At 32.7% G+C, this 25,859-nt stretch overlaps 1 protein-coding gene across 3 annotated transcripts; it reads left to right on the top strand.

Moving 5' to 3' along the window:
• The first annotated feature begins 10,053 nt into the window (after window positions 1-10,053).
• Window positions 10,054-25,353, top strand: LOC120773767 (calpain-D). 3 transcript variants are annotated; one of them, XM_040102845.1, is made up of 10 exons: window positions 10,054-10,498; window positions 12,017-12,531; window positions 16,273-17,023; window positions 19,268-19,482; window positions 20,872-21,135; window positions 21,297-22,777; window positions 22,976-23,182; window positions 23,256-23,522; window positions 24,810-24,952; window positions 25,008-25,353. In XM_040102845.1, the coding sequence occupies exons 1-10, from the start codon at window positions 10,227-10,229 to the stop codon at window positions 25,183-25,185; spliced, it is 4,293 nt and encodes a 1,430-aa protein (XP_039958779.1). In that variant the 5' UTR covers window positions 10,054-10,226; the 3' UTR covers window positions 25,186-25,353. The 3 variants fall into 3 exon arrangements, with proteins under 3 accessions (XP_039958779.1, XP_039958778.1, XP_039958780.1); XM_040102844.1 differs by having other exon boundaries at window positions 20,869-21,135; XM_040102846.1 differs by lacking the exons at window positions 12,017-12,531; window positions 16,273-17,023 and having other exon boundaries at window positions 10,058-10,498; window positions 20,869-21,135.
• The last annotated feature ends 506 nt before the right edge of the window (window positions 25,354-25,859 follow it).

Below are 25,859 nucleotides of genomic sequence, written 5' to 3'. Positions count from 1 at the left end.
CTACGACCTCGATTGAATTCACCAAGAGCACTGGTCCTTGGTAGAACTTCATCGTGAATTAAGTTCATTATGCACTCTTGATTAGTTAATCAAAGTCGAAAGTTTAAAAAGAATGGAGTTTAAAAATGGAAATAAAAAGTAAAATAATGTGTAATAAAAAGTTTTGTTGTGTTATAGTCATTAAATTGGGACTTTTATTTAACAATGCGGTGATCGAACTAAAGAGTAAGTTATAGATTTATCGAGAAAACCGTTGCAATATTTTGGATCTTCAGGAGCATAAGACGAATGATCTTCCAAATCCTCCGTCAGCTCACAAAGTTTTAAAATACAGACAAGAACTTCAAACAAATATAGTATTTATTAAGAAAACAAGTTTTTGTGTGAATTAGTGTACATGAAATCGCGCTTACATTTGACAATATAAAAAAATAACAAATTTATTTAATTAACATTTTAAAAATAAATACATATGTGAATGTAATTGCTGCAAATACAAAAAAAATAACATGAATTCTTTTTGTTCCTTACATTTATTTTAGTTATACCCTGAACAGTGTATACTAAGTTTGTCACGAAGTTTGTAACACCCAGAAGGAAGTGTCGGAGACCGTATAAAGTATATATATAAATGATCAGTATGTTGAGCTGAGCCGATTTAGCCATGTCCGTCTGTCTGTCTGCCCGTCCGGCCGTCCATCTGTATATATACGAACTAGTCCCTTAGTTTTTAAGATATCGTTTTGAAATTTTGCAAACGTCATTTTCTCTTCAAGAAGCTGCTCATTTGTCGGAACTGCTGATATCGGACCACAATAACATATAGCTGCCATACAAACTGAACGATTGGAATCAAGTTCTTGTATGGAAAGCTTTCACATTTGACAATGTATCTTCACAAAAGTTGGCACAGGTTATTTTTTAGGGCAACAACGTATTCTCCGTAGAAATTGTTCAGATCGGTTAACTATAGAATATAGCTACCATACAAACCGAACGATCGGAATCAAGGGCTTAGTATAGCGCATAGCTTCCATATAAACTGAACACATAGCTACTAAAAAAAATGCACCTGTGAAGGGTATATCAGCTTCGGTGCAGCCGAAGTTATCGTTTTTTCTTGTTTTTTTTTATTAAAACGATCTCTAAATATATAAGCGCATTATATTATTTTTGTTTCTTATTTTTTTCGTTTAAAGTTAAAAATAGTATTTAAATATTATTGCTAAAAACTAAATAAATACTTAAAGTATATATATGATTTTCTTTTAATTGATTATTCTTCTTCTTCTTTAACGGCGTAGACGCCGCTTAGCGCGCCAATAGTTTCTTCTTTTAGCAATTTGGCGACAATTCGAGATACTAAGTGCAGCCAGATCCTTCTCCACCTGATCTCTGCAACGGAGTGTCTTCTCCTCCTCTGCTTCCCTCTACGGGTACTGCGACAAATACTTTTCGAGCTGGAGTGTTTTCATCCAACGATAACATCAGCATACGCCAGCATCTGTAAACTCTTATTGAAGATTGTACCTTCTCGATTAAGTTCTGCAGCTCGAATTATTTTCTCCAGCAGTAGATTAAAGAAGTCGCACGACAGGGAGTCGCCTTGTCTGAAACCTCGTTTGGTATCGAACGGATCAGAGAGGACATTCCCGATCCTGGCGGAGCTTTTGTTTTGCCGGGATAGCAAATTCAGACATAGTGGCATAAAGACAGCTCCTTTTCACGCTATAAAAAGCAGCTTTACTTTTCATTTATAAGTTTTTTTTACATGAAGAGGGCTTGTTTCGCCTTCTCTTTTAGCTCGCCTTTGAACAGATGTTTTTTGGCTTCTCAAAAGGATACTCGGTCTAAGACAGGAGGTCGTGAGCTGCTTGAGCCATATGTAAAAGAATCGTTTCTGTCCCCTCCCAAGTGACTTGTGGTCAGAGAACTTTCCTCACTTGCGTGAACTTCGACACATGGCTTCATCCTAGATTAGGTTGTTTAATTAAGCAGGATTCCTGTAATTCAATAATGCGAGTATCGGTTAATTGACTTCCCAGTTACATAATTGAAACAAAAGTTGTGCAATTTTTGAAGCGCAACTACCCGGGGATATTGTATAAATATGTACACATTGATCAGTATATGTATATATATATATATGTATACATACATATTGATGAATGTATAAGTAGATGTATGTATATAGGTATACATGTTATTGAAAATACATATACACTCAAAAGGTAGAGGGCTTAATCAATCTAATCAATATGTTTTACAACATTGGCGTACAGTCCCAATAAGAAAACCTAAACATAAACCAATATTCCGTCTACATATATTTGTCAGTCTAAAATTGTTGATACATATGGTTGGAAAAAAAACTATGCACTCGAAATCTATTAAGCAACGTATTAATATTTCTGGTAACTGCAAATTGTGTCTTTATTCGCACTTATGAAAATTTGATTTTTAATATTTAATTAAAGTTTCGATCTTCTGCTTGGACTTCAGTGTTTCGGTGTACAGAAATTTGTTTGTTTGTAGTGACGATTAAGTAGTAGTATTAAATGTTAAAAGGAGTTGAGTCTTCTCTAATCCTTTTTATAGGACCAAACATTTTTCTAAGATGTATTGATTTTGTAGCTGCAGTAAAACGTTTTACTCCATACTTTTCTTTCACCAGCAAAGGTGAATTCGAGTTAGATTTTACCTAACAGGAATTAAAGGCGCTGTCATTATATTTTTCATTTTATCTATATTCAAACTAAAGAACAGATAAGGAAATTTTATATACATAAATGCTTCGATTAACACAACTTCAAGTCCATTTTGAAGAAACTTTGATCAGGTGCGTACTATGTGTGCAGGAGTTGTATAATTATTGAAATTTGAAGGGTGTATTTTTAATTTCACAATATTTTTGTACCAAAGCATTAATTCATCAACTTATTATTCTTATTTCTACGCATTTTCATGAAAATTAATAAAATATGTAAAAACAAAAATCGGTGCCTTATGGTTAGTGGACTAGGGAGCTCTGCACAGTTTTATTCAATGCTGTGAGATTCTTCTAATCTACTGGCAATATGCATCTATACATCGCTGGCAAAAAAACGTGATAAGAAAATGTTAAAATTTATTCTTAATATGTTTATTTTTACCTAAAATAGATTCAATACAGAAGTGAGGTAAGTCATTAAAATAACTCATTTATCAATGATGTAATTTATTTACCATATATTTAGAACTTCATATAATATATACGCATACATTAAAAGTTAAACAAATATTTTACATTATGTTGTAAAGGGTTTAACAGTTTAGATATAACCAAAGGACAACAGAATAAATTATTTATTTTAAAAGGTTGGGTACAAAAAAGGAGAAGTACGAAAACGTGTAGTATGGTATTAATTTTAAACAGCGGTCCTAAAATCTATATACAATGTTCTTGTCCAGAAACTAATTGCATCAAATGTTATATAGTTTTTTCTCTTAATCATTGTTCGCGATATAACTGAGGTAGCGCAGTGTATGTTCATTGCTAATAAACATAGTATGTATGTAATTGTAAAAGTACATGCATACGAATTCATAATGCGAGGCCAATTGGCTTGGTGTTTTGGGGAGCTTCCTAAAAGATCCTCATTACTAAACTCTATTTCATGAGAATTGTCTACCAGCCCAAACATTCGTATTGATCACTCAACTTTAATGCGCCCGTCATGAAGTCCAAAGCTGGGTGTTTTTTTCGATAATATCCATTGTCTTTAAGATCGATTAAACAAATTTATATATTCAATAAAAATAAACAAGACTATCTAAAAAATGGAAATATCATATATAAAATGTAACTTATAAGAAGAAGTCAACGATAGGGGCGGAATTCATTACATTAAGACTATGGGAAGTAGACCAAAATTTCATATATGTATGTATTCATATTCAACACCAAATGCTGTGGAGAGGGCGCAGTCATTTTCAATTTTTTTTTTTTTCATTACAGATGATGTTCTCTACGGGATCACAGTAGAGAATTGAGAACACATCGTTTCCACCGAGGCCCATTATTTTGAAAATCATTTTGTTGGAATCGCGATGTAAAAATTATTCTTAGCTTCTAAAGTACAGTCTTCGTATACCCCAAAGTAAAACTATCGGCATAATAAAAAATATAACACGAATGTGTCTATATAGTTGATAACCATTGTGTTTTATCGGCACCTACTTTGTACAGTTGGCAGTGGTTGTGTTCGGTATTCAAGCGAATGACACTCTACAGAAAGTAGTTTCCGTAGAATAATATTTGGAATTTCATAGCCTTATCTAATGTTTCTATACACAACTCAACCTTTAAAAAAGATATCGAAATAAAGTGTATAGAACCTTAAGTGCCATTGATATATTACGACTTAGGTTAGATTGCGCTAGCTGGCTGTCACGCCATACATAGACCTATTCGCCCTTTGTAACGCTCATTTTTAATACAAGCTGAAGTTTACGTCAACGCTTTTTGTGAGTTTAATAGAGACTTGAAATCTAATTCTAATACTTCCTTCAGTCATTGTTTACTTTTTCTCCATAAGTAAACAAAATTAGTTCAGTTCCTCCAGTTCATTTAAAACCAATCTAGATGACTTTGAACTAATAATTTAATAAAAATTGTGGTTCCATATAAAAAGGTGTTACTTAGTACAATCCAGTCTCATATAAAACATTTATAGCAATTGGCCAACATTTTGCGAAGTCCCATAAGACGATTACAGTAATGAAACGAAGAAAATATGTACATATGTTACCTATAGGATAGGTTTTTTTTATACTAATCTTAAAGTAATCGATACTTATTAGAATAATAATGAATTTACATTTAAAACATAATATCTTTTACTTATAAATTATAATACACAAATCTCGAAATATTTCACATTTTTTACATTCATATGCGACACTATTTAAAGTTCACTTATGTATATTTTATTACCTGCTTACGTAACCTTTATCAGTATCAAGTAAGAATATTTGTGTCGAGGGACAGCAGAGCTAAATAAATATGAGCTCTACAATGAGGTGGATTTTGAATCATACTCGTATTTTACCGAATTTGGGGCAGAACTTCAAACCAGTGCCAACGATCAATAAACGTTGCTTGTGTGCATTATACATATGTATGTATGTACATATGTATCTACGTATGCATATTCGATTCACATTTGATAAGTATTATAGACTATCGAAGAGGAGAATTTTATTTAATATGTATATATATATATATGTATATATATGTATATATATATATATATATATATGTATATATAAACATATAAAGGGTTATAGATACTATTACAATATCTACAGGGCTTAATCAATCTAATCAATATGTTTTACAAACAATACGTACATTCCCTTTGAGAAAATTCTGAACTACATATGTACATACATATAGTATATATTTAATAAAATAATGCGAGTAAGGCAAAAAGTTAAAATGTATTATGCTCCATTTTGATTTTGAAATAAGTATGCATATGTATGTGTATGTATAACCTTAAAGGAAGCAAGGAAGTATTGGAAGCATTAATTTCTTATGTAAATCGAGTTAGATTTTCCCTAATAGGAATTATTGGCGCTGCCTTATATTTGTCATTTTATCTATGTATACTTAAATTGAAGAACAGATAAAGAATTGTTATATACATAAATGCTTCGATTAACACCACTTCAAGTTAATTTTAAAGAAACTTCGAGCAGGTGCGTGTGCAGAAGTTGAGGAATTATTCAGGTCGAAGGGTGTACAATTTTTCGTTAAAATTATTTATTTTAAATCTGTGCATAGTAATATACATTTTCATTAATTTCAATAACTGAATTTAACAATTCGATGCGTTATGGTTAGTGGACTAGGGAGCTCTTCACAGTTTACAGCAATGATGTGAGATTCTTCTAATCTACTAGCAATATGCATCTATACACCAAAAATGCTAATCGTTAATTATTAATATATTTATTTTAACTAAAATAGAGATAATGCAAAAATGGTGGAAATACTTATTTCATGATAAGATAATTACTATATATTTTTAGCCATATTACATAATCAAAGTATAATAGAATGAAATTCTAGAAAATTTTTAAGCTATTTATTTTACAAATTTTAAAAACACAATATTCGAAAGAAAAAATGATGACCAATAATAATGTTACAAGATAAGATAGAAATTCAAATGAATATGTTCATATCTCATAAAATACATACAAATTTTACACAAAGCATTTAAATAATATAATTTCCAATGATTCCAACGAATTCTATTTGTTCATTCGTAAAAATGAACAACAAAAAAATATAATCTGGGTTTGAAATTTAAACAAAAGAGTGGTAAACTTAATTATTCCTAAAGAGTGGGTGGTTAGTAACGCAAAAAAAAGTAAGGGCACAATAGACCTAAGGTCGCGGTGCATTCCTCAATTATATATCTAACGCAAATAATATTGTGACGGAGAAGTACACGAGAATATAAGAGAATCGAAGATAAATTGCCAGATGCAATCAAACAGCGAAATTCGTAGTTGACACAATGTTCGAGTGGCGAAGTTTTGCTACTACTATTTTTATATATGAAAAGTACGTGTCAAGTTGTTTGTCCGCGATGGACTCCTAAACTACTGAGCCGATTTTAGAAAAATTTAGCACACTGTGTCCAGTTCGAACTAACTTAGAAGATAGGATAGTAAAAACAATTCATAAATAAAATAAAATATATTATTTTCTAAGGCAACAATGTAATCTCCGAAGAAATTGTTCAGATCGGTTAACTATAGCATATAGCTGCCATACAAACTGAACACATAGTTACTAACAGAAATGCACCTGTGAAGGGTATTTAGCTTCGGTGCAACCAAAGTTAACGTTTTTTCTTGTTTTTAATGAAATTTATATGTATGAACATTTTCAAAATTAAACCTCAACTACAATATCATATCATAGCAACGCGTGGCCGGATCCGACGTCTCGAACATTTTGAAGACGGCAGCGATATATCAAACAGCTGATATTGTTATTGTCGTACTTAAAGTTTTTACTTGAATTAAATTGAAATATTTTGTTCAAGAAAAATTTTTTTGTGCAAATATAATTAAATAGGTAAATATTAGTTTTAGATTATCAATTGTTATTACAAATAATGTATTAGAACTATTTTATGTTTCTGTTGGTAAAATAACATAATATACTTGATAGAGCTTTTGAATAATTTTACATTTTACAGCTGCCCATTGTCGCCACATTACAAATGATTTTAATTTAGCGAAAACGACAACTGCAAGCCTGCTGCCGTGAAGTCGTGCTCAGGGATAAAGTAGCTAGATCATAAAAAAATATTTATTTATATTTAAATAAAATGTGCCAATTAATATTTGACAGATACTATCTGTCGCTTGCCGTCGTCTATATGTTTAATGCACGAAAGCGGGCTTACAGTTGTCGCTGTTGCTAAATTAAAATCATTTCTAATTTTGCTGACCACAATGGACAGCTGTAAGTTACCACTAATATACATATGATATATAAAATTATTCATAGCTTTAAGAAGTCGAACGTTTTTTACTAACAGAAGCATAGAATAGCTCTGATATATCATTTTTAATAACAATTGATAATTTAAAACAAATTAATTGACCTATTTGCTTACTTTTATTATAAAGATAAGTGTATAGCTATTAAATTGCATCTTTCATTTAACAATCCAGTGATCGAACTCAAGATTGAGTTTCAAAGTAGACGATTTATCGACAAATCCGTTACAATATAGTTTCTAAAACGGTGAGCGTGGCACCATGCACAACAAAGGATATTCTTATCTCGGAATCTACTTGAATGACTCTGAATATTTCGTCACGTCATATTTCTTAGAATGTTGTGATTTTTTAAGAATTTTCCACTTTTCTCTCGAAAACTCGCATCAGTTGTTGTCACCGTGTAGGCTTCTCAATTGCCTATTCAGTCCGAAGTAGCACCTGTTGGCAAGAGTTATCCTGCTTTGGATTTCTAGACTGATATTGTTGGTGGTGTTTACGCTGGTTCCAAGATAGACGAAATTATCTACGACTTCAAAGTTATGACTGTCGACAATGACGTGAGAGCCAAGTCGCGGGTGCGACGACTGTTTGTTTGATGACAGGAGATATTTCGTTTTGCCCTCGTTCACTGCCAGACCCATTTGCTTTGCTTCCTTGTCCAGTCTGGAGAAAGCAGAACTAACGGCGCGAGTGTTGAGGCCGATGATATCAATCATCGGCATACGCTAGCAGCCGTACACTCATAAAAGATTGTACCTGCTCGATTAAGTTCTGCAGCTCGAATTATTTTCTCCAGCAGCAGGTTGAAGAAGTCGCACAATAGGGAGTTGCCTTGTCTGAAACCTCGTTTGGTATCGAACGGCTCGGAGAGGTCCTTCCCGACCTTGACGAAGCTTTTCGTGTTGCTCGACGCCAGTTTACACAGCCGTATTAGTTTTGCGGGGTACCAAATTCAGACATCGCGGCATAAAGCCAGCTCCTTTTCGCGCTGTCGAAAGCAGCTTTGAAATCGACGAAGAGGTGGTGTGGGTCGATTCTCCTTTCACGGGTCTTTTCCAAGATTTGCCGCATGGTGAATATCTGGCCGGTTTTTGATTTGCCAGGTCTAAAGCCACACTGATAAGGTCCAATCAGTTTGTTGACGGTGGGCTTCAATCTTTCACACAATACGTTTGATAGAACCTTATACGCGATGTTGAGGAGGTTTATCCCACGGCAGTTGGCGCAGATTGTGGGGTCTCCCTTTTTATGGATTGGGCATAGCACACTTAAATTCTAATCGTTGGACATGCTTTCGCCCGACCATATTTTACAAAGAAGCTGATGCATGCTCCTTATCAGTTCTTCGCCGCCGTGTTTGAATAGCTCGGCCGGCAATCCATCGGCCCCCGCCGCTTTGTCGTTCTTCAGGCGGGTAATTGCTATTCGAACTTCTTCATGGTCGGGCAATGGAACGTCTGCTCCATCGTCATCGATTGGGGAATCGGGTTCGCCTTCTCCTGGCGTTATGCGTTCACTGCCATTCAGCAGGCTGGAGAAGTGTTCCCTCAATAATTTAAGTATGCTCTGGGCATCGGTCACTAGATCACCTTTGAGGGTTCAACAAAAGTATGCTCCGGTCTTGAAACCTTCTGTAAGCCGCCGCATTTTTTCATAGAATTTTCGAGCATTACCCCTGTCGGCCAGCTTATCACGCCCTTCATATTCGCGCATTTCGGCCTCTTTCTTTTTTTGTCTGCAAATGCGTCTCACTTCCCTCTTCAACTCTCGGTATCTATCACATCCCGCACGTTGAACTCCTTTTTGCGTTGGAGGCCTTCGGCCGCGCTTCAAAAAAATAACCCTGGTCGATTGAACGCCGGTATTTATCAAAATATGTAAAGAAAATTCTGAAAGATTTTACATTATTCATCACACGACAATGAATTTTGTATTGACGGCAAAATCGTTCTTTTTTATTATTTTTATTCCATTACACAATGTGGCAACACTAACTTTTTGCTTGTTTGCAACCATTTTCTTATTGTATGAATAAATGGATTTCAACTAAAGTTTAAAATGGTATTAAAGTTATTTTTACATTATTTAATACAAAAAAATAGTTAGAAACGTATTAGGGAAGTGTTAGTCGTAACGTATTAGGGAATTATAATTTTTGAAATAGTTGAATTTTTTAACTTTAAATGAAAATATCTCAAAAACCATATGTCAGCGGCAACTATATATATATTTTTTTTCTTGATCTCGAGAACCTCCTCTAAAAAAAATTAAAAATCTGACTTTCCACACTACGAAACAGGTCACCATTTCACTTTTATCTGTCAGAATTTTAATTTTGCACCATTTATTATATTTTATCACAGTCTGAGCATTTAATAATGTTGACAGTGCAAAGATTCTTATTAAATTAAATTTCCACATTTGGTATAACCCTGTTGCGTTTTTTTTCGTGGAATGATTTGGGTTGCACTTTCCTATACTTTTGTTTAACCAACTTCCTAATGGATAAATAAATTGGTTATTTTCATTAAAGCTATTAATGTTTTTAATCATTAAATTAGAAACAAAAGAACTGCTTGTGAGAAATTTGTACTGGTTCACAGGAAAGTGAATTTCAAATGATATCTGTGAGTGGGAATTGCGTTAACCATTGAAAAATGGGCACTATAGCTTCTGTTTTACAATGGAAATGTGAAATTTGTAATAGTATCGACCCTCAAAAATGTATAAACTGTGGTACAATGCAAAGAATTTTGTCGACAAGTGCAAATATATCAGAAGACAAGAAGTGTATGCAAAATAGTCGAATCTTGTTTTCAAACAAAGAGAAAGATTTGTGTAATGCTGAAGGGTCTGAAACTCTTCCTGCCTCAAGGGATCTTGATCCATCTACTAATAGCTCATCGGAAGAGGATGAAATCATAACCAAGTAGGTTAATGTTCATTGGGAATTGAGCATGATAATAAAAATTGTTAAAAATCAATTAAGTAAACTTCTTTATGACACATTTTATTGATTATTCAGCAATATAATATAACATCGAAGGTAGTTAACAAAGAGCTTGAGACATATGTAAATTTTTCTGGTTTTAATATTCATATATACATACCTTCTAATGATTATATTTTTGAAAAATTTTTATAAATATATTTAAACTGTGAAGTAGTGAAAAAAATTAAATTTAATATTAAAAAAAACAAACTGAAAAGCAAAATACAACTTTAAAAACACACGTATTTTATATAATATTTTAAGTAACAGAAATATTATAGTAATATTAATATATAACCTACTTGATTTTTATTAATTGATTTTATATACAAATATTTACATTCATTTTTCACTATGGATATATATTTTTGAAGACGTATAATTAATAAAATTAGAGCAAAGCTTCATTATTGCTATTTCAATCAAATTTCCGATTCTAAGTTAAACCGAATAAGGCACCCTAAAGATACATGTGGATCATGAAAAGGAAAATATTTTACTAACCGTAAATTCGAAACATTGGCAATCCTTTATCGGTAAAGAAAGCTTCTCTAACTTTTATTATGGTAAGAATTTGTTTATTAAAACAACACTCTCGCCTTCTAAAACACTAACTTTCGATCTCTTGGAACATATTTAAAAAAAACAACAAATTATTACTTTATAATTGAAACGAACCATGAGGACAGAGCTTTCTATATATAGTACTAGTCAGCAAGAACTAAAAAGACAAAACCAACCCAAAACGGACCGATGGAACAAAAGCATTCACAAATTTGCAAAGTGAGCCCCTTTTCCGCGTCAACATCGAAAACATAATTGGTTACTACAAGTCACTTGATGTGTGATCGTTATTCGGCCTCATAAATATATGATTTTACAAAACAAATTGAGGGATATAAAAGTTATTGACACATAATATGCGCTAACAGCATTATTGATTTGCTTTAACATAATTAAAAACAATAATATCAACTAAATTGCAAATTAAAACAGTTGGTCTAAACGAATTTAATCACTTTGGTTCATATTGCACTGTCATGTGCATCAATCGCTTAAATTAAAAATTATATTCTGATATGGTAATAATTCAGCACTAATTTCTTCATTATCATTCCAATATGAATGCGAACTATCGCTGTTAAGTACAGTAAATAATCGTATTTTGTTTTTCATCACACAAAAAATACAAATTTAATTTTAACATATAAACATAAAAATAAAATTATAAAAAAATAAAGATCACAATATTAATGAAGTGATATTGACGAATATTTTGAAATATTAACATATATATATGTATGTATATTTTTATACCCATATACTATATTTTTTACTAAATCGAATGTGTATAAGAAAACTTACAAAATATAATATATATACTGATTTTTAATGGATATAACATTAAATTCATTCATTAGAAATATTTAAATAATTATATAATTCACTTTTCAGAAGTGAGCATAAGAGGGTTTATAAATCTATGCTTAGAGGTTGTCTACGAAGGCCACAACGCAACAATAAAAATTTGCCATCAAATTGTATAGACTGTGAAGATACACGGAAGTACGTTAAAACCTCCATCGAGTTATATCATCACTTTTCGAATCCATCGTTGAACCGACGATGGGTTTGTAATAACTGTGAAACTGAAAATAGTTCCGTTACGTGGCACTGCATTATTTGCGACACGGTCAGCTATTTGGCGCCTATATATAAAGATACCATTTTGAATCGTGGTTACAGCTATCATAAACAAGGCAGCACAAAGCACCCAATAGCGAAAGATAATAAAAAGAACAAGGTTTTCAAACGTCCTTATTGCTTACGTAAAACTCAGAGTCTTACAACAGACCAATCAGTCTCTTGTCGCAGTTGTCATATTTGCTTCGTAAATAATTGCAAAGACATTTTTAACCTTCCAGACACGTTTATGCTAAAAAGCGATAAAAAGACAAGCGATACACTCGGTGAGATATTTGTTTTAATTCCTTACATTCACTATATATTATTTGACAAAATATAATTTATGTTCAAAAACTCGTTTAAGCTAAAATTTTAGATTTGAAAGCAATAACACCAATTAATCATTTAACAATGTGTGACAAAACTTACTGTACGTTAGTGGTTAAATATTTATTTTTTTAAATCAAACAGCTGGTAGCTTTTTTTTACAACTTTTGCAAGTTTATATTCATATTAGGGCTGAATGAATGACAAATATTCTATACTAAACACTGAAACGATTTTAGAATAGTTTAATAAACTGTGTCCAATTTTGTTCTAAAAGATCTTAAAAGATGGGATACCTTGTGTCTCAATATTGAAAAAAACAAAAAATATATATTTCTAAACGTAAACATATAATTGAGAAGAATTGGACAGAACCATGCATGATTTAAGCGGCAACAATATACTTTTTGGTAGTGTTGAAAAACTTCGATTGACCATAAGCATGTCCGTACAATTAAAAAATATTCATAATAAATAGTGTTTAAATTTTAATTCCGTGGATTTAACATTTTCACTCTATTGAACAACTAACGGTAATGTGATTTATTTATACCTTAGCAAAGCGTGGCTGGGTTGTTCTAGTAAATACATATATAAATGTTAGCAAAACCACCTAAAGGAAACTGAGAAACTACAGAAGTAACTTTTAACGGCATAAAAGGCCTAATTTACAGTAAAAGTGTGTTTCTCACAGGCGCATAGTTGTTGTCCATTGGAAGAAAATATTCACATGATAATTTACTTGTTTTGTCTTAAATTAATTTTCAAAATATCACTTACAACTAGAAACAGAGCATATTAATTTTGCTTACCTAATGGTTGTTAGTAACTTCTTAAACTAATCTAGGTGGATATAGAGTTTTATATACATATATGTACATACAAAAAAGATGATAGGACCAGTTGATTTCGAGTGTCTATCTGCCCCTGGTAGCGATAACTTGAATAAAAATTAAGATAACTTGATGAAACTATTTTACATGGATTCTTTGACAATCAAGACAGGTTGGTATTGTATATGTACGCGATCGGACTATTGCCTCGCCAATAAACTGCGGTTAAGCGAAAATTTGACAACAACTACACCCTTTGGCATATAAAGGTTTCGTGGGAAACTATGAAAATTGCGATAACTCACTAAATAAAGAACTCAGATGTATTTCACACTCGATATGGACGAATCTTTTACCCATTTTTATATTAAACTTAATACCTTAGAAACCACTCCACCAATGTCAACCAAATTAGGTATATAAGATTATCCCAAAGTTCTTATGTTAGATTGTTAAATTAGGCGAAATTGGACTACAATTACCGTTATATCCCATATATCGCTATTTAAAATTCCATATGAAACTTTCACCAAACAATATATGAATCAAGAAGCAATGAAAACCAGGGACCGCAACAGTTATGAGGAAATGGGCAAAAAATCAAGTTTATTTATTAATTTTAAATTTTTATTTTTCCTCACAAAACTGTCGTTATATTTTTCGGTTACAAAATAAGAGATATTTCATAACTTTTATTTATTGCTCTTACAATATTATTTATGCGGTAGTTTTAACTGACTCTTACGCAATAAGAGTTGAAGAGTAAGCTTTTTCTTTTGCCTTGACAAATAATACACTTACATACGTTATTACTTTCAAATCGCAAATGCAAAATAAAAAGCTTACTCTTATTGTGTGAGAGTTATTTAAAATTTACCGCTTAACTATTATTCTGTAAGCATTAAATAAAAGTTATTTGATAATTTTATTGATAATGATTTGTAAGCGAAAAATAAAAATCAACATATAACGATTATTTCGCAGGGAAAAAATACTATCAAAGTTTTTGACATATTTGTTTACTCTTCAAATAAACAGAAAAACAAGAAAAACTTTAACTTCGGCTGCACCGAAGCTAATATACCCTATACACTTGCATTTCTTTTAGTAACTATGTGTTCAGTTTATATGGAAGCTATATGCTATAGTAATCCTATCTGAACAATTTTTTCGAAGATTATATTATTACCTTAAGCAGTAATCCATATCAAATTTCGTGAAGATACCACGTCAAATGCGAAAGTTTTCCATACAAGCCCTTGATTCTGACCGTTCGGATTGTATGGCAGCTATATGCTATAGTAAGCCTATCTGAACAATTTCTTCGGAGATTACATTGTTGCCTTATGAAATAATCTATACCAAATTTCGTGAGTATATCTTGTCAAATGCAAAAGTTTTCCATACCAGCACTTTTTTCAGATCGTTCAGTTTGTATGGCAGCTATATGCTATAGTTAACCGATCTGAACAATTTCTTCGCAGATTACATTGTTGCCTTAAAAAATAATCTATACCAAATTTGGTAAATATATCTTGTCAAATGTGAAAGTTTTCCATACAAGAACTCGATTCCGATCGTTCAGTTTGTATGGCAGCTATATGTTATAGTGGTCGAATAGCGGCAGTTCCGACAAATGAGCAGCTTCTTAAAGAGAAAATGACGTTTGCAAAATTTCAAAACGATATCTTAAAAACTGAGGGACTAGTTCGTATATATGTACACAGACGGACGGCCGGACGGACGGACGGATAGACGGACATGGCTAAATTGACTCAGCTCAACATACTGATCATTTATATATATACTTTATAGGGCTCCGACGCTTCATTCTGGGTGTTACAAACTTCGTGGCAAACTTAATATACCCTGTTCAGTGTATAAAATTGACTACTACTATATCATACATACATATATATCCGAAACCCACCTTCATAATGATTTTTTAGTCCCAAATTATGCAATAACTGTTATTTACTGTCTATCGAAAGAAATCTTAGCGCAAATAATGCCTTCGGGGTATACCATTTCTATCCAAAAGTTTTGGAAGTTTTTTTAGCACCAAGATACCGAATATGAAGGCTTCAATACACATATTTTACTTTATACCGAAAATGTTCGCTCTGAGCCAATGTGATATATAATAATACTCAAAGAGAGTATTTTCCTGCTTATAATGGATCCTTGTTATAATACCCTTGACAAATACAAAGTTTCCATGCAAGAACTTGATTTTGATTGGCCAGTTTTATGGCAACTATATGACAGTATAGATCAGCTTGTAAGGTAGCTGTATGTTACAGGTATAGTGGACTGATATCATGCACATAAATGAGCAGCTTTTTAGAAGAAAAAGACGAGTACAAAATTTCAAAAGGATATCTCAAAGACACACATATACAAGTTCGAGTATGTACAGACAGACGGACAGGTCGTCATTATTTTATATGAATGTATATCGTCACCAAAAATGCAAAATAACCTAACATCATTTTTCATAAGTTTTCATTGAAATTTCAATTTTTTTGACGTTGTTTTGCATTTTAGGTGACGATAAATATTATTTATAAAATCTCGGAAGTGCTCCTCTGGGTATTACAGACATCGTGTCAAATTTAATATATGTACCTTAGATTTGACTGATGCATTCATAATTTCGTCGAAGAATGAATATTGAATTTTCAAGTTTTGTCCACATCTGAAAATATGCCCCCCGCTTTAACAACTTTTTCAAATTTCAAGCAAAGCTTATACATAGCTCTTTCTTATTTGTTGGTATTTTTTTTTTGTTTTATTATTATATAAAGTTAAAACAATAATTTGAACAAAACTATCTTTTTGTTCAATACCATGCGGCGTCCACAGGAGGAAAAAGTATTCAAACCACATCCGCCGATAATTGCACTCTCGAGCCAAAAGGCAATTTTACGATAACAACACTTTCTAAAGGCAATAATGTCGATCAAGAAAAAAGTAACTTCATTTTACCAAGTTCTAGTGTTTTAATAGCGGTCAATGATTGGGTCCCACAAACAACAAATTCCTTGCTAAAGGATCAAAAACGAATTCCAGTAAACAATATAGAAAAATCTATTGACTTTACCGAACCTACTAGGGTCTTCAGAAATGAACATCTACAAAGTGGCTATGCAAACTTCAAAGATGATAGAAGGCAGGAATCACAACCAATTTATGAAAACAACACAAACCGAACAATAAATATTAACGATGAAAATGTGAATGCGAAGGAAAATAATCAACCGATTTATGCTATAGTCAATAAAAGTAAAAAAATAAAGAAACAAAACATTTCAGCTGACGATGCAGTGGAGCAAGATTTTTTACCCAATTCAACCAGCCATATAGCAGAGAAACTTGATAATCTACCGAAAATCTACAGCAAAACCAAATGTAAAGGTGCCCTTAATACTTGCACAGATTTGGCGGTAAAAATGATTTCCAATGATAATGTTCCGCAAAGCGATTATGCAGACATCGATACAGTTAACATTAGCGCTAACTCGATAACTTCAGATCCGAAAATGGATATTAATGCTGAGCACTCAATATATGCAAAGGTGTGGAAAGGCCCTCGGAAAACCAGTGAATCAAAAATGTATGATTTTTTAGCTAAAGATCACGAGGCATGAGTTTATTTTTCTGTATTTTGTAATTAATATTTACACACATCTAAAATATATAACTCACATGCATTTGAAAATATACCCGCATGACTCAAAGTATCAAAATAAAAAAATGTTCTGGCTTATCTAGTTACTGTATTTATACCTGCGATCAAAATAATCGTTATTTTTAGTTTACTTAATTACCAAACATTTTAATGGAAAGTTAAATACCTAAACTTCATAGTAATTATACAAAGAGTGTAAAATGCTCTACCTCTGCGAATGATATTATTTTTCACGATTTAATTAATACTTTGTTCTTGCTAGCTACCGTTATGGTTAAGCCTGTTTTTGTGAAAATGCAAGTCAAATATAGTAATGTATGTAAATTAAGGAGCTTATAAAGCAAATTGTACCAGTAAATTAGCAAGTACAGTTATACATATGAAATGATGTATACAAACTAGTAAACAAGTATTTTTTTAACCAATAAAAATTAAGTCCTTTTTTATTTGAAAAATTTATACTTACGGCCATAATACATTTAATTCAAATCCTTATACAAATTACTAAGAGGCAAATTGATCTATTTGATCATTGATCTATTTCTTCATTTATTTCCGCAATGTTCTGCATCTGTTGTACTATCACTGTACTATTTCTATTTTCAGTACAAGTGTTTATGCCTTTTTTCTTCATACTTCCTTTCCTATTAATGGAATTAATATAAAATACTTATCGTAACAACATTCCAAAGTTTCTTGAACCTACGGCGACATAAAGAATTTCAATGCTTTTTGTTTTTAATAGTGTTTGAATTTTGTGATTAGAAGAAAACGTTGTGTAGGTGTAAAAAAATGTAGTAATTTTTTTTCTAACTAAATTTTAATTTTAATTTTTGTTTTTTCAATTTATGCATGGTAAATGTTGGTGCCACTGGAATTGTAGATAATACTTACATCCCGATGTATAATTTAGTTATCCTGAATTCTAAAAAATCTAAACAAAATATGTAATTACTTTTTGGTTTCTTCTGAAATATTTTTTTATCACTTGGCTGTACAAACCGATATACAGTGAACCAAAAATCAGAAGTGTACAGAGAGATGTTTTGACTTTGAAGGGACTTTTCTTTTAAACTATTTCAGCTTTCAAAGTGAAATCAATATTAACTTTAATAGAATTTTATGTACTTCCACTTTTTTTATTTTATAAAAAAATTAACAATAAACAACTGCAAAAAATTAATTTATCTCATTTTTAACTTGATTGACGCCCAAAAAATTTGCATTTCTCGGAATTTTTGCATTTTTAGAGTGTAAACATTAAAAAACAAGCCGCACTTATCAAAGAGAAATATCACGAAACGCTTACTTATTCTAAGTGCACCGTGAGGACGAGTTTTGCGATTCTGTAGTTTTTTTTTACAGATGTGTCTACTTTTAGTTTATTGCGGTATGATAGTCGTCAATTTGTATGGTGTAAGGAAGTTTAAGCGCTAAAAGAGAAAAAAGAGGAGGCTGCATTGGTGGAAGCAAAAAAGGGACAGTGAAAACAAATGGCGTCGGTAATATTGCTTTCATCGAAGGAATTATGTAAAAAAATGGACTAGTAGGCAATATTAAAATATATATTTATCAATTTAAATGGCGGATACTGCTAAAAACCACAAACCATGATAGAGGGCAAAATATTAATTTTCCCTTGAAAGTGTTAAAAAGTGTTTATGCAAACTATACAAGTAGTTTCTTTTTGGGTTAAAAAATTGAGTTATTTTGGATATTTTAAATTTTTGGAAAAAAGGGTTTTTAATTACATTTTTAAAATTGATAATGCAAAGAATGCAACTCAAAAATTTAAATACTTCAGGAGTCACTTCAAAGTCAAATCATCTCTCTGTACACTCTATGTATTGCTACAAACTTATATAAGTATGCTCTTTATATAAAAGATTAATTATTACGTAATTCTAAGAAATTTTGTGCATAAAAAGTTATTAAGACTTGTATATATATACATACATATGTATGTATGTATGTATGTACTTAGTCCTGCCATAAGTTCTGTTACAAGTTCATGCTGTTAAAAAAATGAAATAATATTTTTTTCAATAAACGTAACCTACTTAATGCAATATTAATTCTGTAACGGAATTTATGACAAGAATAATTATATATTGTTTAGAATTTAATAGATCTGTACATTAAATTTTGTAAGTTATTTCACAATTATAGATTAAATGCATCTTCGAATCGATGTGGACTGCATGATGACAATAATATGCTCAATAACACAAGGAGAACGTGGACATGCTCAAAGTGTTCCTATGCATACAATCGTATTTGGACAGATAGTTGTGAAATTTGCGAATCTGTTCGTAGTCAACCAACTATAGAACAGCCTAGTTTAATAACAGTAACGAAGTCTGAACACTCAATAACACATCCTGGTTAGTACTTTTAATCTTCTTAGTAGTGATTTTTTTAAACCAATGAATCAAAATGAGCGATTTTTCTTTTTATTATTGTCTTATTCTTCATACATATATGTAAATATAAACTAGTTCTAAATTCAAGTGTGTATTTCTGCTCTTTATAACTATTTAATTTAATCTATAATATTTGCATTATTATTTATTTTTATACTCTCGCAACAATGTTGCTAACGAGAGTATTATAGTTTTGTTCACATAACGGTTGTTTGAAAGTCCTAAAACTAAAAGAGTCAGATATAGGGTTATATATACCAAAGTGATCAGGGCGACGAGTAGAGTCGAAAGCCGGATGTCTGTCTGTCCGTCCGTCCGTCCGTGCAAGCTGTAACTTGAGTAAAAATTGAGATATCATGATGAAACTTGGTACACGTATTCCTTGGCTCCATAAAGTGTCATAACTAAGCCATAAATAAAGATATTAAAATGAAATTTGGCACAAAGGATCGCATTAGGGAGGGGCATATTTGAATGCAATTGTTTTGGAAAAGTGGGCGTGGCCCCGCCCCTACTAAGTTTTTTGTACATATTTCGGAAACTACTATAGCTATGTCAACCAAAGTCTACAAAGTCGTTTTCTTCAGGCATTTCCATATACAGTTCAAAAATGGAAGAAATCGGATAATAACTACGCCCACCTCCCATACAAAGGTTATGTTCAAAATCACTAAAAGTGCGTTAACCGACTAACAAAAAACGTCAGAAACACTAAATTTTACGGAAGAAGTGGCAGAAGGAAGCTGCACCCAGCCTTTTTTTAAAAATTGAAAATGGGCGTGGCGCCGCCCACTTATGGACCAAGAACCATATCTCAGGAGCTACTAGACCGATTTCAATGAAATTCGGTATATAATATTTTCTTAACACCCTGATGACATGTACGAAATATGGGTGAAATCGGTTCACAACCACGCCTTCTTCCAATATAAAGCTATTTTGAATTCCATCTGATGCCTTTTCTGTATAATACGAGTATATACATTAGGAACCAATGATGATAGCGGAATAAAACTTTACAAAAATACGGTATTTGAAAAATATGTAAATGACGTATTATGAAATCTCGATTATCACTTTACCATGCGAGAGTATAAAATGTTCGGTGACACCCGAACTTAGCCCTTCCTTACTTGTTTATTATATTTTTGTGATTTGTAAAATAAATTGTTTAATTTCAATAGTACAAGTAGTTGCAAGTTGTGAGATAAAAATATTTTTCTTTCAAATAGGTAATATATAATAATTTTAGTGCCAGCACCCTTTTAAACATCGGGTCAATTAAAAAATGCAATAACGTGCGCATTTATTGTATCAATTAATTTTAAATTTTTTTATTTCATAAAGTAGATCGGCTTGACGGCCAGTGGACATGCAAAAAATGTACATTAGTTAACGATCCATCATCAATCGCTTGCGCAGTATGTGGAGGTTCGAAGTTACGAAGTATTTGCTCAATTGAGGATATGACCTTGCGTAAAGGTGAATTTTGGACTTGCAGTAAATGTACCCTAAAAAACAATCTATCTACCGGAGTATGTATCGCATGTAAATCAGTACGATCACTACCCATTGAACCCAAGAGACTACAGTTAAATGAAGTCAATACCGAAGGTGAGTTTATCTTATAAAATATTAAAAAATCAATTTACTACATACATCAAAGTTTGTTAGTTTATATTCAATTGCTCTAAGCTAAATTATTAATTTATTTTTTCCCCTATCTTGAACGAATAATGTAAAGTTAGAACTTCTGAATATCGATTTACTTACAGAAACAATTTCTTCCAACTCGTTGAATTGCAACTCACCTTTTGGACAACCCCTTATGATTAAGACGGTAAATTTACAACCAAGTCAGGCAAAGGTGTCGAGGAGCCCATCACCTCGACAAACGCGGAGTTCATCAGGTGCCATTCCTAAGAGACACAGTACGGGTGGCAGTATATTAACTCGAAACACAAGTTCTACTATGACTTCCGTTTCACCAACAGCAACATCAAATGAGAGTAACAGTCAGCATGCGATCAGTGTTAGTAGTGGTCATAATACTGTATCATCCAAAATATGGCAGTGCCCAGCGTGCACTTATGAAAACTGCTCAGCTTCTGTGGTTTGCGACATGTGTTCTAGTCCCCGAGGCTTAGCTTGCAACTTAACCGAAGTGGCATTACCACTGTGTGGAAAGATTACAATGGATATTCGGCAAGAAAGTAAACTTATGGAAAATCTGCGACAAAATGAAGAAAAGGAGGCCCTAAATAAATGGAAGAATATTATTCAGTACTGTAGTGATAACAACGAACTTTTTGTCGACGATTCATTTCCTCCGGCGCCAAAGAGTTTATATTACAATCCAACCAATAGCATTCCTGATGGCAATCCAGTTGTACAATGGAGACGTCCTCATGAGATAAGTTGTGAAGGCGGCGTTTTTCCTCCATGGGCAGTTTTTAGAACCCCACTTCCGTCTGACATATGTCAAGGTGTATTGGGAAATTGTTGGTTGCTCAGTGCCCTTGCTGTTTTAGCAGAACGCGAAGACCTCGTTCGAGAAGTGTTGGTGACGAAAGAAATATGTTTACAGGGCGCCTATCAAGTGCGCCTATGTAAAGACGGAAAATGGATAACAGTATTGGTTGACGATTTGTTACCTTGCGACAAACGCGGACACCTCGTTTATTCCCAAGCCAAAAGAAAACAACTTTGGGTTCCTTTAATTGAAAAGGCGGTAGCAAAAATTCATGGTTGTTATGAAGCTCTGGTTTCTGGACGTGCGATTGAAGGTTTAGCTACCCTGACGGGAGCACCCTGTGAAAGCATTCCGTTGCAAGCAAGTTCGCTTCCAATGCCCAGTGAAGATGAATTAGATAAAGATTTAATCTGGGCGCAATTACTAAGTTCGCGTTGTGTACGCTTTTTAATGGGTGCTAGTTGTGGTGGAGGCAATATGAAGGTGGATGAAGACGAATACCAACGAAAAGGTCTTAGGCCTCGTCATGCGTACTCCGTGCTAGATGTTAGAGATATTCAAGGCCACCGTTTATTAAAGCTCCGTAATCCATGGGGGCATTACTCCTGGCGTGGAGATTGGTCCGACGACTCTGAACTTTGGACCGAGGACTTAAGAGAAGTTTTAATGCCGCACGGGGCATCAGAAGGTGTTTTCTGGATTTCTTTTGAGGATGTATTAAATTATTTCGATTGCATTGATATTTGCAAAGTACGCTCTGGCTGGAATGAAGTCCGTTTGCAGGTAAACCTCAACCTATTTACCTACAACTTTATATCTGCAAAGAAATATTAAGAATATATGACTAATACACATACTTATAGGATATAAGTAGTAGTGGACTTAGAAATAAAGTGAATTGCATTTTTATGTTAAACTTTGTGTCAAATTTTGTTTTATAAATTAATTTAAGTATCTCTAAATCTCCCTTTCATTTTATAGGATACGTTAAAACCGTTATGTTCCATTTCATGTGTTCTGCTCACGGTGTTGGAGCCAACGGAAGCCGAATTTACACTTTTCCAAGAGGGACAACGGAACTCAGAAAAATCTCAGCGTTCGCAGCTAGATTTATGTGTTGTGATATTCCGAACTCGTTCGCCAGTTTCACCAGAGATTGGGCGACTGGTGGAGCATAGTAAACGGCAGGTAGAACGTTTGTCTATGTTATAAATAAAAAAATGTTTACATAATTATTTGCATATTATTTCTTAATTAATAGGTGCGCGGATTTGTGGGCTGTCATAAAATGCTAGAACGTGATATATACTTACTAGTTTGTCTTGCATTTAATCATTGGCATACTGGAATCGAAGAACCTCATCAATATCCTCAGTGTATTTTAGCCATACACAGTTCTAAACGTCTACTTGTAGAGCAAATTACGCCTTCGCCACATTTGCTAGCTGATGCAATAATAAGTCTAACTTTAACAAAAGGTCAGCGCCACGAAGGAAGAGAAGGAATGACTGCTTACTATTTAACAAAGGTACTCACAGGTTAAAAAGCTTTAATTAACTTTTAAAAGGAAATGTGTAAAAACAAGTGAGCAAGAGCTAAATTCGGGTGTAACCGAACATTACATACTCATGCAACTTGATAGGATCAAAAACTAAGAAATACCTTCAGTTGTTGGCAAATCTTTGTTTTAACGAGTAAGGAAGGGCTAAGTTCGGATATAACCAAACATTTTATAATCTTGAAACTTGTAAGAATCAAGACCGGTGATTTCATAAATATATAACTCACATACTGTACAACATATTTGCCATAAGGCTTGTTAGAAAAAAGAAAAACATAGTATATATATAAAACTTTTCCCGCGGCTTCTCTCGCATTGAACCCCTTAAAAAATATCAAAGATTATCGACAATACTATATAACTAATTATTTAGTATGGTAAAAGTCTTGATAAATTTTTATTTTGTTAGATTTTGAAGAAAAACAATCATATGTGTGCTCTGAAATAAATTTTTTTAATTTTGATATTTATTTTACAAATGAAAATTATATTTCATTATTGAAGGTAATACGTATATGTATATGGTAAAAGGCGAACCGGAAGTTTGAAATTGCATATTTGGTATAAGGGATGTATTTGAGCCGATTTTATCTTGATCCAATTCAACCCAATTTTGACACACGGGAATACTATTATCAGGAAAGGATTCCCTCTGAATTGCAATTATATATCCCACACACTGACCGATATTTCCGTTCAAAAGTCAACATAGGTACCGGAGTCCACATATGCGGTACCTAGGGAATCGAACAGTTTTGGCTCGATTTGGAAAATTTTTAGTCATATGGTGACATAGTTTAAAGGCACCATTCGTGCCAGGTTTCATGTCGTTATATTAATTGGTTCTTGATTTGTATTTTGGAAAGTAAAGAATCGTTCAAATCGTCTTGTCATCTTATTAATTTATATAAATGTAACCCATATCTGTTTCGATTAGTTTTAGGTAATACACACATCCGTTAGTTTATAAAACTATTATCTTCTGTAGCAACATGTTGCAAGAGTATAAAAGAAAATTGACTCTTTAAATTTCATAGCTGCGTGTACATATGTATGTATCTATGTGTAGCAGTTATAAAAAAAAGTTCAAGATCTTCGATGAAAGCTTATCAGTCAGCACAAAAAGTATTCCGGGTTCGAAGACCAGGAAGGATTTTATATATTACAAATTTCTATAATTATTTGAATCAAAAATCTTCAGTTCAAATTAAACACAATATCTATTCTTTTTGAAATATTATTTTCATTAACTAGGGATGGGCAGGGCTTGTTGTAATGGTTGAAAATCGTCACGAAAATAAATGGATACATGTTAAATGTGACTGCCAAGAAAGCTACAACGTTGTATCCACAAGAGGTGAATTAAAAACGGTGGACTCGGTACCGCCTTTGCAAAGGTATAAATTTGTAAAATTGTATTCCAATTGCAATAATTATCTGTCTCCAATTTAGGCAAGTTATTATCGTTCTAACCCAACTAGAAGGTAGCGGTGGTTTTAGTATTGCCCATCGCCTAACCCATCGTCTTGCAAATTCCAGGGGACTTCATGACTGGGGACCTCCAGGCGCAACGCACTGCCCACCAATAGAAAATGTTCATGGATTGCATGCACCTCGTTTGATTACTTAACTTTTCAGCATTCTAGTCTACATTTCACTATACTGAAACATACATATTTATAAATACAAGTACGAATATACACATATACGTAGGATTAATAAATAATTTAAATGTTTTGTTTTCCTAGTAATGTAAGACAAAAGTGAATAAAGACCACATTGAAAATAAATGATTTTACTTGATTGATTTGATTTTTTTAGCCGGAAATCTATTGAAAAACCAAAGTTTCTGTGCCTTGCATACATTCAGAAATTGTAAAGGATCGCCCAGGTAATATTCATACCAAAAGTGGAAGGAAAAGATAGCTCAATGAAATAAGCAGAAAGGTTATGATTATTTTACTTGTGGCTCTATATATAGGCCCCTGAAAGGGTTTTCAAGACAGAATTCACAAATTCTAGTAGGGAGCACATTGACTTTAACCCCAAGCACGATCTTGGAATTATTAAGGTAAGACATTATAAACAAGGGAGGGTACAATAAAACAGATCGCGATGCATGCCTCTCTTAATTTTTTGTTCATCCCTGTCTGACGAATTTCCGAGTTACTTAATTTCACAAAGTTTTTAAAAAGAAAAATTGCTAACTTCTGTTGCACCGAAGCTAAATACTCTTCATAAATACAGAAGTTTCCTTACAAGATTACTTGATTCCGATCATCCAGTTGGTTTGGCAGCTATATG

Source organism: Bactrocera tryoni, chromosome 4, assembly GCF_016617805.1.
Source record: "Bactrocera tryoni isolate S06 chromosome 4, CSIRO_BtryS06_freeze2, whole genome shotgun sequence".
Taxonomy (NCBI): Eukaryota; Metazoa; Arthropoda; class Insecta; order Diptera; family Tephritidae; genus Bactrocera; species Bactrocera tryoni.
The sequence above is the reverse complement of the archived record's forward strand: the minus strand, read 5'-3'. Positions and strand labels throughout refer to the sequence as shown.

Bases quoted from the DNA above. Each gene is read 5' to 3' on its own strand.
- LOC120773767 (XM_040102844.1), top strand. From the start codon at position 10,227: ATGGGCACTATAGCTTCTGTTTTACAATGGAAATGTGAAATTTGTAAT. The intron at 21,136-21,296 runs GTGAGTTTATCT...ATTTACTTACAG, and splicing joins AAATGAAGTCAATACCGAAG to AAACAATTTCTTCCAACTCG. The intron at 22,778-22,975 runs GTAAACCTCAAC...TTCATTTTATAG, and splicing joins GGAATGAAGTCCGTTTGCAG to GATACGTTAAAACCGTTATG.